Source organism: Oryza glaberrima, chromosome 7, assembly GCF_000147395.1.
Source record: "Oryza glaberrima chromosome 7, OglaRS2, whole genome shotgun sequence".
Taxonomy (NCBI): Eukaryota; Viridiplantae; Streptophyta; class Magnoliopsida; order Poales; family Poaceae; genus Oryza; species Oryza glaberrima.
In genome coordinates this window covers 16,219,249-16,232,278 of record NC_068332.1, presented here as the reverse complement: position 1 = coordinate 16,232,278, position 13,030 = coordinate 16,219,249, and the positions used below count along the sequence as shown (strand labels likewise).

The 13,030-nt window shown below is 39.2% G+C and overlaps 2 protein-coding genes across 3 annotated transcripts; one reads left to right on the top strand and one right to left on the bottom strand.

Annotated features, from left to right (window-relative positions):
* Positions 1 to 284: 284 nt before the first annotated feature.
* On the bottom strand, positions 285 to 4,028 carry LOC127778424 (peptidyl-prolyl cis-trans isomerase FKBP20-2, chloroplastic). Of its 2 annotated transcripts, none has more exons than XM_052305023.1 (7): positions 3,875 to 4,026; positions 3,699 to 3,774; positions 3,338 to 3,567; positions 2,856 to 2,965; positions 2,375 to 2,480; positions 2,118 to 2,197; positions 285 to 696 (listed from the first exon to the last, which is right to left on the bottom strand). In XM_052305023.1, exons 1-7 carry the CDS (start codon positions 3,927 to 3,929, stop codon positions 577 to 579), a joined length of 777 nt encoding a protein of 258 aa, XP_052160983.1. In that variant the 5' UTR covers positions 3,930 to 4,026; the 3' UTR covers positions 285 to 576. The 2 variants fall into 2 exon arrangements, with proteins under 2 accessions (XP_052160983.1, XP_052160984.1); XM_052305024.1 differs by lacking the exon at positions 285 to 696 and adding an exon at positions 728 to 853 and having other exon boundaries at positions 3,875 to 4,028.
* A 190-nt stretch (positions 4,029 to 4,218) lies between these two features.
* On the top strand, positions 4,219 to 9,769 carry LOC127780842 (uncharacterized). The gene is made up of 7 exons (XM_052307816.1): positions 4,219 to 4,545; positions 5,405 to 5,618; positions 6,669 to 6,835; positions 7,720 to 7,844; positions 8,998 to 9,058; positions 9,152 to 9,200; positions 9,296 to 9,769. The coding sequence occupies exons 1-7, from the start codon at positions 4,330 to 4,332 to the stop codon at positions 9,376 to 9,378; spliced, it is 915 nt and encodes a 304-aa protein (XP_052163776.1). The 5' UTR covers positions 4,219 to 4,329; the 3' UTR covers positions 9,379 to 9,769.
* Positions 9,770 to 13,030: the final 3,261 nt, after the last annotated feature.

Here is a 13,030-nt window from a genome sequence, read left to right as displayed (position 1 = left end):
AAGTTTGATTTGCTAACCGTGATGGTGCTTTCCACCAATCCCTCCTGCTAAACCCATTAATACATGAAAAAACAGAGATATTCCACGTCAACACATACATTTCCAATATTTCATGATTCATCTCCATAGACGTCTGATTCTCGAGTGAGCTTCAATTAACCTTCATGATAGATGAAGGCAATCAATAGATCAGAGGCCTAAAATGGTGTAGGGTTTCTTCCCAAAAGAAAGAAAGAAATAAATAAAGAAATGGTGCAGTAGGAATTGTAGACGAAAGGTAGGAGTAGCTTAAACATCAAGGTACACTCTCAGCTTGTCAAAAGCAGCAGAAGGTACACATGCCCCCCAACATCATGAGATTCATGACAAAGAATGGCAGAACGAACATCACCATTGACAATAATTAAGACGTACTACTTCACTTGTTCCTTCAATCATCACATTAATGTCATTGCTACATCCTTACATTTACAGTAGGAGCAACTCTGAAGAACTCTGAAGCCTGGCCAGAAACAAAAATCTTTTCCTTACATTTACCAGCACACACCAATTGGAGATTTGATGATCATCTTTTGCTCAGCTGCACACTACATCGGAGTAAAAGGCTATTGTTCTCCGTTGGCAGTCCTGAACAGCGAGGAGTTCGATGTCGAATACCTCGAACTGCTTCGCACTGAAGAATGTTGACGGCCCAACCTGAAACAGGTGAAATGCAGATGTCAGAGACTGTGTTTGGGAGGGCTCGTGATTGCAGCCACTAAGCTAATCTGTGGCATGAGTGTAAAAATTCTTTATACTAATCTACTCCATTTCACTTCTCATTGTTTATCTTCTATCTTCTATCACTGATCACCTAGAAACCATATATATTAGTCCATTTGAAGTATTAATTCAGGTCCAGACCCCACTGTACAGATGACAGCTTCTTTAACAAACTTGAGCGAACCCGGATTATAGTTACTTTAAATGAATCATTTTTAGTGAAGGTACCTCAGTGCTTCCCAAAGGCCCAGGTACTACAAACAATGGGATGTTTGCTCATAGGTATCAATAACTGACGTTTCTGCAATAATGACTTCAAATAGGCTTAGATGGAACAACTCCCACTTGATGATGTAGGCTCTCCTCTTGTCGATGCTATTATTGGCTTACCATCAACTAGTGGGTCTAACTTTTGTTTGATCTTTTCAGTAAGGCACCTTGGGGGCCATGATATAGAATATTTCATATCCAAATTGTATATTTCATTTTGACTAGACACATGTATTGGGCCCAGGGGTGGAACCAGGAGTAGGGCAGCTAGTGCTAGAGCCCTACTCCCGGTCCTAAATACCCATTGAAATAACACTCGAAATCTTGAAAAATTAGAAGGAAAAAGATAAACCTACGGTAATACATTAATTGAGCCCTAGCATTGAAATTTTTGGCTCCGCCACCGATTCAGCTGCCTATGATGTAGATGCATAGGAACTAAGATGCCTTTAAGTAATTTACCTTTTCTTTTATTTTTAACATACTAGAAAAAAATGCCCGTGCGTTGCAATGGGTGAAGACTATTTTAATCTTATTATTGTTATATGGTTTAGTTAAGGTGAAATTCACTTGGATATATATATTTTTTAAAAAAACATGAGCTACAGTTAGGAGTCCGGTCGTCTCAAGTTAGCATGCGAGTTTTTTTTAAAGAGATTTCTTATATAAGTCCTTTTGTATTTCCAAAAGCAAATGAATTTGAAAACCGACTCAAATATGGATATGCATTTCCAAAAGCGAACGAAATTAAAAACCGAGTCATACACGGATGACGTACCAAAGTACCAGCAAAAACATCTTCAATTTTTATAATACTAGAGATTTTCAGTAGGGCTTTTCCAACTGTATCCTATTCCACAAAAGAAAAAGAGAACACTGAAGCAACGTTTCCTCTTCTTCCTGGCTTCTATTGAAGAAAACTAAGCATCGGATACTATTCGCACGGTTTTATTTTAGCTACAAAATGAATTTTGCAAGCATGGAGTACATGAAAAGAGAAACACGACATAAATATGCATGAAGTCAAAACAAAGTTTGCTATGAGCAAGCAATGCTGTGCCCTATAAACAGCGATAGTAACTTACAGGAGGACCAAGCTCTGGAGGTATAATAATTCTTCTCTTACCACCTGGTTTCATGTCCCGTATCCCTTCTTCAAAACCTGCAGTATCATGTCTGAATTGAGTGAACTGTTACAGCACATTGCCTCAAAATTCACCATGACGGTTTTGCAACATTCTCCTAACTTGAAACGTTACTAGTGAATAAATTATAGGCAATGCTGCATCAGACCAGGCAAGGAAGCTAGAGGAGACATAATAAACTATTGAGTACTTTCCTGGAACCAGTGTTTTGTTCCCTAACCGAATTTTGGCAGGTGAACCCTGAATGTAGGTGCTATCTATCCTGCGCCCTGACTCATTGTAGCCCACATAGTGAAATATAACCTGTTATTCAAATGAAGGAAATCAGCACCATATACAATGGAAAGATATGCTATAAAAGATAAATCAAAAGAAATCAACTATATAATACATCTATTTCTAATAACATAAAATTGTTTCCTTCATTTTAGTAAATGCGTAAAATGTAACCATGATCAAATTTTCAAACCTTCCTTTACAAGTGTAACCATGGAGAATCAAATAAGCAAGCTTAAGATGGGAGAAGTGTAGTTCAACAAGATGGAAAGTTCCAGGCCACAAATTTTCAAACATATCATACAGCACATATTTCTAGTCCTTTACCAAATAAACCTGAGTAGCATATTCTTCAACCATGCACAACTATACAGACAATAAATGTTACTGAGTAGGAAGAACCTGCTGACCATCCTTTGGAGAGTTGCCCGTACCAACTTTGATGTCCTCATACAGTAGCCCAGAGTCTCGCGTTATGTAGTTGTCAGATGTCACTACTTTGACTTCGAAACCTGAATTGCATTAGTATGCTATGGTTACTTGTATTCGGTATTCAGTATTCACAACAAGCTCAAATAACAGTCTAAAATAATTCACAGTTGTGTGCATTGACTCACCAATCATATGTACACTCTCAAAAGGCCCAAAGATATCAATGCAAGTACATCAAATTAACCCTCTTGATAACTCTATGTTGTGATCATCTAGAGAAGAAAATAAAGTCTTTTTATGGAATTAAACCTTGTCATTCAGCCTTTCAGCATCAAATGTCTTACATTACATTGCTCCAGAGTAAACTTGAACTGCTCAGCATGTTATCTGTAGTAGAACAAGATAATCTACGGCGGCCCGATGATGCCCAAATCAGGGGCAAGATTGCTCACCTTCCCTGATGAAATTCGGAAAATCGTCAGGAGCCCGGTTGGCTTCCTGGATCTTCTTGTTCTGCTGAAGCAGCCGCCTCTCGTCGTAAGGGTTCCTGCTTTTGGTCTTCCCGTGAGCCGAGAACGCCACCGACATCGCCGGCGAAGCCAGCAGCAAAGCGAGGGCCGCCCTCCTCCTGACCGTCCCCTCCGCCACGCTCTTCTTCCCCTCACCATCGCAACCCAAAGCACTGGATATGGTTCCGCACAGAAAGATTTTCCCCCATTCACAAATCCATTTCGCACAAATACACCGCGAAATTCTTGAATCGAACACACAAATGCAGCCAGGAAAGCATTTGGACCAGTGAGCAGGAGTTACCACACGAATCCGCTCGTCCCCTTGCGCCTCGAGCTGGCGGACGCCGTCCTGAACGGAGCAGCAGCTATACCTGCAACTGCAAGAATTTTCGCCCGGGCAAGAAACGGATGAACAAACAAACAAGCTAACCTACGCCCATTCGGGCAAGATTCTTCGGAAGGGATCGATGCCCTCACCGCCGCCGCCGCCGCACCGCGGAAGGACGGAGCGCGACGAGGAGACCAGCTCCATCTCCTCCCTCCCCGGTGGGTGACGTCACGCCTTCGCCTTCCGCTCCCGCTCTTTCTCCTCCTGCCGATCCCGGAGACTAAGGGGATAAGCTAAGCCAAGCCAAGCCGAACCAAGCGGAGCCGAGCCGATAGGGTTTAGCTGATCTCAGCCGTAGCCGGCCCAAGACGAGGTGGTGGACCGCGGCCCACAGCCCAACCCACATCACACCTCCACAGCATCGCGCGCGCGGGGGGGTGGGCCCACCTGTCAGTGTGATAACCCTCCTGTGGCTCCACTCTGCGTCGCGTGTCTACAGCCGCAGCCTTCTCCGCCGCCTGCGCCTCCGCCGCCGACTTCTCGCCGGCGGTTTCCGCAGCCGCGACTGCGGGCGCGAGCGCGAGCGCGAGGGGGGGAATCGGCCATGTCGAGGTGGCGCGCAGCCGCCGCGCGCATCTCGGCCGCGGCGGAATCGCGGCTGCTCTCCAGGGCCTTCTCGAGGGTGGGGACGCCCGCTCCCCAGCCCCCGTGCAGAGGCTTCTCCAAGGCCTCCGCCGCCGCCGCCGCCGCCGCGTCGTCGCGCGGCCCTGCCGCAGCCGCAGCCACCACCACCGCCACTGCCGCTGGGGCGAGGCCCGAGGTATCTACCACCCTCTCTCCCATCTATGGTATGCCGTTTTAGCTGTGTTCCGTTGGGATTTATCGCCCGTATCGCGTGATCTATGAGTAAAGGCGCTGTAGTGAGTAGCGGTTGGGATTTGGGGACGGAAATGATGTGCTGCGGGAATTGTAGTTTTCATCTAGTTCAACTATTTATGACATGGCGTACATTACAATTTAAGGACATGGTTAATTTTGCTTTATTTTTGTAATTTTCTGCTGCGGTGATTAGCTATTTCTGAAATTGTGAGCTTTTGTTCTGGAACTTGGGGGCATTTCCATGAAGTATCAAGCGTGCATGGAACTGTTATGATTCGGCAATCTTCTGTAAATCCAGAAGTTATATGGAGGATATGTCATGTGCAAAGCTACATCATTTTATGATCATTGATGTATCTCGCAGTCTTGCACACTCTTTTCCATGCTAAAATGTGCGAATACCCACTGGTTGCATATGAGTTTCTAGCTGTTTGTATGTTCTTTTTTCCATTTTTGGGGGTCATCGATGACTACTGAATAGAGTGACACTGGGTAGTTGAATGATTTTGAAAGAATTTATAAGAAGGGCCATGGAAAATGACTTGTTCTTTAAGCTTGTTTTACTGTAAAGATGTGGGTTTGGTGAGGTAGCAGTGGGAGGATACTGAGGAAATATAAAAAAATAAGTTACTCGTATTGTGTACTTGTACACCCCCATATTTTTCTTCCGTGGCATCCACCACTGCCTACTACTCTTGAATTCAGATAGATGTCTCTCTTGCATACTTCTATGTTTGTTACTGATTCATTTCTAGCTTGCATTTCCATTCATTGTACTGATTAGTTTATCTCAATTTCAGGTCAGACTGAATTCTATGTTCCTGTCAAAGCCCTGCTCGCTGGCATTGCCTCCTGACTCCCCTCTTCGAGTGGAAGATCCAAAGTTTGAGGGCATTAAGCATTTGATGCTCACGCTTTTGCTGTTCTACAGTAAACAAAGCAAGTCCATTAGAGGAGCAAATGTTGTTTATCATCGCATCACTTCTCAAGTTGACAAGTCTGATATCTTTGATGGTAGGCCTTCATGCTTGTTAGCAAATTGTTTGTTTTTCTAGTCATGTTTTGCAATTTCTTGATCATTTTGTGTTTGGTGTTTGTTTGTTGAATTTTTATTTCTGCTCTATACCTAGACTAAAGTATATGCCTAGCTGCAACTTAATTTAGAATAAATTGCTGGTGCTACTTATATAGAGATGCATATATTTGTTCACATGTTCCTCTGAACAGTAGTCCCACCTATGATACTCTGTTGATTGGTACGCAGTTTTGTTTTCTAGACATGCTTCAAGCCAATCTTTTCTCATTACAATTGAAATTAGAAATCAAAATTGCATTTTTTAGGATTGTAGATATCCCATTGAAATATTTCCTTTACCTGAGGGAGCATCTTTAGGTAGTGAGCATAGCAAAACAGTGGATTCAATTGTATTCCCAGCCTGTTTCGCAAATCACAGTATGAATGGACTTTTTTTAGGTCAGCAAATCACCGGTCCAGGGGTGTTTCGTTCACTACCACACTTTGCCACACTTTATGAGCCTATTGTTTGTTTCATTGCCACACTTATGGCATATGCCACAGTTTTTTAGCTCTAGGTCCCACATGTCATGCTCTCATTTTGCCACACCTTGCTTGAGGTGTGGCCATCAATTTGTTAGCCACACATTTTGGCTAGGTTTGGCAAGCATGTGTGGCAATGCTAGGGAGCCATCCAAACTGGCCTGATATCTAGAGCATGAGTTAGCATATTTCCAGAACCGTTAACTGCATCACTGAAGTAGCATACCTTCATCGCCAATTTAACATGTAGAAGTACATACGTTAGATTTAGCTATGTATGTCTGTTTATGCAAGGAGGCTGTATTGCTCTCCAATAGCATAGTTCCTGTAATATTGCAATATGTCATTTATGTAGGTAGGCCTTATATTCGAAAAAATGAACATTTTCAACTGATAGGCTTGTAAGCATTAACTGCATACCTGTTTTGGTAACTGTTTGTTTCATTTCCATCTTTTTATGCTTAAGATATACTGGGTCGGCAATTTCTGACATTTTCCTTTTACAGTTTTTCAGTTGGAGAAAACATTTAAAACAACATTTTCATTACTTGTTCTCCATATGTGGCTTATTCTACGTCGCTTGAAAGAAGAAGGGAAGGATGGTGTTAAATTTGGACAGTACATCTATGAAATTTACAATCATGATGTGGAGCTTAGAGTTTCGAAAGCTGGGGTAAGCTGTTCAGCCATTCTAAGAGTATTAGGTGCCTGAGGTTAAATTATGTACGTATTTTCTGTCATCTTGTTTGTTGAATCTTATGGTATTAATTGTGCTTATTTGTTCTTGATACTGTCTGCTGATTAATAAAATATGTGCTATCATCATACAAATCTCAGGTCACATATTTAATAATTTATATACTTTCTGTGAGGTAAGTGGTACTTCTGTGTATCAAATTTCTTGGTTCAAATTAAAGGAAATTGTTCACCAATGTCCAAAAGAGACCGCAGCAATGGTTGACCTATTTCATTTTATCTAACTGCATTTCATTTGGCTGTCATTATTGCGTTTTCAATGACGGAATATGTCTTGTCTGGGGTTGAGACTTCTGGAAGTCATGCTGTAAATATTTTTGTTTCCACTTATCATTTTTATGTGGAAAATATTGCTAAAAGTCATGCTGTTTATCTTTTGTTTCCACTTATGTATTTGGTACTATCATCTTTATTTTTCTCCTTTGATCTGTTGATGGCTTATGAAGACGAAACCGCCACAATTTACATACTGAAAGTCTGAAACCATTGAACTAGTAGCGGCCTGTTAACCCCTAAGCATAACTTAGAAGTATAGCGGCAAAAGTAGATACATGTATCTTTCTGAGGAATTCTCCACTACTGAAAGACAGTACTATTATTTATATAACGCTAAAAGAAATCATTGCTTGTTTTGTTCCAGTTTATAGGAGAAACAGAAAAAGGTAAAATTTATCTAAAAACACTGAACCTGTATTTGATAATCCTTTTTCAGTTTCTCATTCATGATTTGAATATCCATTGCTCTCTGTGCATGCTCTCTCGTGTGAAAGTTTTCTCTTTAATGTGCTAGTACCTTTGTAGGTTAACTTGCTCTTGACAAAATGGATGAAAGAACTTGAGAAGATATTCTATGGGAACATTGTGAAATATGACTCTGCAATAAGCCCAGAAGCACGTCAGGATGATCTTGTAAATGTCATCTGGAGGTAATTCTTTACTTGTCTTCTTCCTCCAAGTTTCTATTCATCCAAGTCTCTATTCCATCTGGTGTAAAAAACACTTTAGTTAATCTATGGTCCCATATTGGCAATTGATTTCAAGATAAAACCTCTTCCATTCTTTAATAAAATATCTGTGTGATTTCGTCTCAATGGAAATGCCATAGGTTTGATGAGTCTCAGTTATGGTTGGTGTGGCATATTTCTTCTTTCATGATTTGATTTTGCTGAGACTCCATGAATCAGCTTAAGTGGTTGGTGATTTATTAAGCAATTTTTCTATTTGGAGTAATGTTGTGGTTTGACCAGCCAAATATGAGCATGAGCATCAAACTGGTCTGGTCAAACAATGATGATAGAAGGCTTGAGTATAACTCCCATGCTTAGCAGGACTGGAAGTGAATTGGAAAATTTTGTCATGGCCTTTTGGAGTTTGGAATATGTCAAGTATCTGGATCAACTCCTTGCTGTGCAAAACCAGTCAAATGTTTGGAGTGACTTATTTCAGTTATTAATAATCTTGAATAGTTGTGAAAAATCTGAAACAACAAAAACAACAAGGGTTTTAATTTAGTGATTTTGTTTCCATCTCTGGCCGATGCTCAACACACATGAAATACCATTTGGGTGAGCATTTGACTGGAGATGGAGTTGATAATTTGGCAACAGTGAGTCAAGTCTCTAATAAATGTTCATTTTACTTGCAACAGCTAATTTAACTGATGCTTGTTACAAATCTTCTAGTGTTCTTGACTCAATCTATGCCAAATGATTACTGACACCCATTCACCATTTCCTTACCTTCAGAAGTTATTTTATCTATTTGAAATTCCATGTTCATTATCCTTATTTCTTATTTATCCATTGCGTGATATTGACCTGTCAGGGATAGGTTCAACACATGAATATCTGAACTTACCAAACCAGTTTAATATCTGATGCCCTTTCATTATTTCTCATTTGTGTCTATAGAATTTAACTGATCTATAAAAGCATGAATTAATGCTATATGTTCTTCAAAAACCAGAAAATCAACTTTTGTTGCCAGAACTATCTTTGTTATTCTGTGCATAATTGAGTACTTGTTTCGTGATAGAACTATTGAACTCTATACATGATAATTATGTCAATTGAATTCTAGGAATGTGTATGCCGACGAAGGTTCAGAGGCTATGGATGCAGCAGCTGTCCCTGCTATCCAGGCAAGTTCCTTTCCTGCTGTAGACAACTATCTAAAGTAGGTTGTAGCCTATGACATTCCACAGGCCTAAGATTTCTTCTTTACTAAATTGCAGGCATTGGCACGGTACACTCGGAGGGAGGCAACTTGCCTATCACTGACAGGTTAGTCTTAACCCTCACATAAATGCTCTCACACGCAGTCCTTATTGATATTTTGACTCATTAAATCCTTTTCTTACTGAACATTTGAATATCAGATAAAGAAGCTATGTTCTCTGGCAACTTCAAATTTACAGCCCTGCTGCCGAATTCTCCCAGCCCAGCGAAGCCTGTGCGGTGAACCATGACATGGTAGGTTGGTATCCCATACGAAGATTGGTAAACAACATGGACAAAAAATATTCTATCAGCGTCATAAAATAACAGGAATTTCCCTACACTTATTTATCGTGGAATCCTTGCGAATCTGCCCCTTTTTGATGACTATATTTCATCCTAGCTAGGAATTTGTTTTTTCTTTGCCTTGAGCTCACGGTAGGGACGTTGGTTGGATGTTTGCAATCTTATCATTTTTGTCATGGCTGATTTGGACATGAGCATCATTTGTACGTGGGACTGGGTAGGCAAGTATCCGTACAGATCTGTCTACATCTCTAGTAGGGTTTGATGATGTGGGAGAAGAATGTAATCAAAGCTTCTCGAATCAGTTTAGTACATTCCCATCTTATGAATTGGTACGCCAATTGCTTTATTGACTGTTTATATCGTTTAAGGCAGCAACAGCTTTGACAGGGCCCCATCTAGTAGCAAGGTATTTGGTACTTCCTCCATCCTAGTAAAATATAGCAATCTATAGTATTTGATTACACAGCTAGTATTAGTACTTGTTGTATCTAATTCAGAATGGGACACTTCTTATTACAATGAATCTGGACATGTTGGTTATTTTTGTGACGGAGAGAGTACTTTGGAACGGAGGATGATTTACATCACATCAGAAGAATATATTCCTCCGACTGAGATGTGGTCCAATTAGGGCTTTTGAGGCCCCTTTCTTTTGTTTGCTAGTCGGAGTGATCATGCCTATTTCCCATATCTGTTTGCCCTCGGGACATATATGTGATGATCTGAAATGTTTCTTTGAACTCTGAAGAAAAAGAGTGAAATGGTATGCATATGGCTTTGGCACCTAGCGGTTTGACAGAGTAGGGGAAATGATAAGGATAAAATGGTACTGAAGTATCCTTTTTTCCCGTTAAGAAGAATTACAGAATTGCATCGGCAAAAGCTAATCTAGCCTAATTTGTTAGTGGATTAATGCACAATAGTCAAAATTGATTCTCCAAACACACATGGATCGTATGCTCCCTCTTATATGCCTTTCGTCCTCCAAACAACAGGCCGGCGTTGAAAATGGACCACAAACACAAGCGGCTGCTAATCCAACAGGAAATTTCGCCGACAGTGACGATACATGTATCAGCACCACCGTCATCGCTTGCCACGCACCTCAAGAGCGGAGCCCAGCGGTGACAAATTGGTTGCCATCATACGACTGTGGGAACAGCACAGGGTTGGATGGAACAATTCTACCACACGCGTGCATGCGCGCATATGACTTGCTACCTCCTACTATTAGAGAGCAAAGTTTTCTATAAATTGAGATAAATGATCACCTCAAAAGGCAATGATTATGTTGGTGTAGCTTACTACTCCCTCGTTCAATTTGTGTATGACGTTATACATGACATTAGTTAGTTCATATAAATGATAGGAGTGAGTATTATTTTATTTTAAGAAATGATTTATTTATAATATCGAGCGATTGGTCTACCATCATCCAAATCTTGTTTATTTGTAGCTGTCGAAAGAAGCGTGTCACATTTTCATAAATAAAAAAAGTTTAATTACCCCCTAAACTATTTCATGGATCACTTAACCCCCTAACTATTGTTCGGCTCATTTTAACCTCTAAGCTATTAAAAATATTAACTTTATTGGTTAATTACATTATTATTTGTTTATCTATATATGAGTTGTATTTTAAGCACAAATTTTTAAGAGCCATAAATGGCACCATATCAAGGTTCTAAAATAGTTTTAAAATTTTCCATGACTATTTACTTGAAATTTAAAACCTCTATACTTAAATTAGTCTCAACACTACGTAAAAAGTTCCAAAATATTGAGAGAAAAGTTATAATGCATATATCAATCCCACTAAATTTCGTTGTAAAATATCACCTATACATAGCGAAACGAAAAAGACAAATATTATTAGGGAGTACGGTAAATCATTTTCAATAGTTTGGGAGTGTAAAATGAGTTGAGAAATCGTTTAGGGGTCAAGTGGCTCCGGTGAAAAAGTTCGGGAGAGTAAAATATATTTTTTCTTTCATAAATGAAGACATGGAAGATTACTTTGGTGTTTCTTAAAAAGAGGAAGCACACAAATATATATGTTTTGGTGGTAGAGTTACGGAACGTGAGTTCATTAGTGAGGGCTCAAGTACGAGTGGTGTTAAATATAAGTTCTGTGATGCGTGTACAACTGATCTATAACACGCTTTTATTTAACAATTAAGATAGAGAGAATATATTCTATACCACTGAGTTTGTTCGAGTTCAACAATTTTCTATTGATATTGTCTCTTTCTATAATATACCGGCGACTTTATCAATTATTCTATAATACTACCTCCGTCCCAGTACAAATATAATCATTGTCGCTTTGACTTTATCTTTACAACGTTCGACCATTCGTTTTATTTAAAAAGTTTAGTACAAATATAAAACTTAAAGTACTATTGATAACAAAGCAAATCACAAACAAAATAAATAATAATTTCATAATTTTTTGAATAAGACGAATGATCAAAAGTTAACATGAAAAACTCAAAGTGACAAGTATTTTGGGACGGAGGCAGTACGCTATTGGGTTGGACCTTCTTTTCAAAAATACCCAAAATACCCTTATAGATATACAAGATTAACAATTGATTTATCTCATTAGAAGTATCAAAAAATATGAAAATTTTTATGTGGCCTCGTTACACAACATGCAAGTTTGTATACATGTTTCAAGTTTTTTTCTGGTATATTTAGTTTTTAGAAAAAATATTTTTCTATGGTATATGAGAGAAAATTTGCTTATACAAGATAATAGCACAAAAATATCTTATGTAGTGTATGAAAGATGATTTATATTAAAAACATCAATAAAAGTATTTTAGTATTTTATATGGCATATAACATATAAGTTATATATTTTAAAAAAATATAAATGAAAAAAACTTGAAACTTATGTACAAACGTCTATGTTGTGTAAGGAGGCCACAGCTTTCATATTTTTTTTTCTGAAACTTCTAACATGATAAATCAATTGTTAACCTTGTATTTATATAATGGTATTTCAGGTGTTTTTAAAAGAATGTCCAACCCAATGATGTGTTATATAACAATTGATAAAGTCGTCAATATACTATAAAAGGAGACATTGTCGATGGCAAATTGTTGAACTCGAACAAACTCCAAGATGTGCAAAGTAAATGAACGAGTACTAGCTGCTGCTATCGCAAATTCGCATTTTGTGTAGTGGTGCCAAGTGCAACGTTGCGTTAAGCAATTTTCTGTTTCGTGGTGTCGAGCCTCTTTACACTATTCGTTCTACTAGGCAGGGGCGGAGGTAGAGTATCTCAGGGTGCCCAGGAACCCGGTAAAAAAAATTTTAGCTATATCTTTGCCTATTTTCACCATGTACGTACCCCTCAATATAAACTTAGACACCTATGTCAGCTTAAACTCGATGTAAAGTAGAGTAAATTAAGCAAGTGACACCCCTCTACATTTCGGTCTAGCTCCGCCCCTGCTACTAGGGTGTTTGAATGCCTGTCACATCAGATATTTGGATACTAATTAGAAGTATTAAACGTAGACCAATGACAAAACCTATTCTATAACCATAGAATAATTCGCAAGACGAATCTATTGAG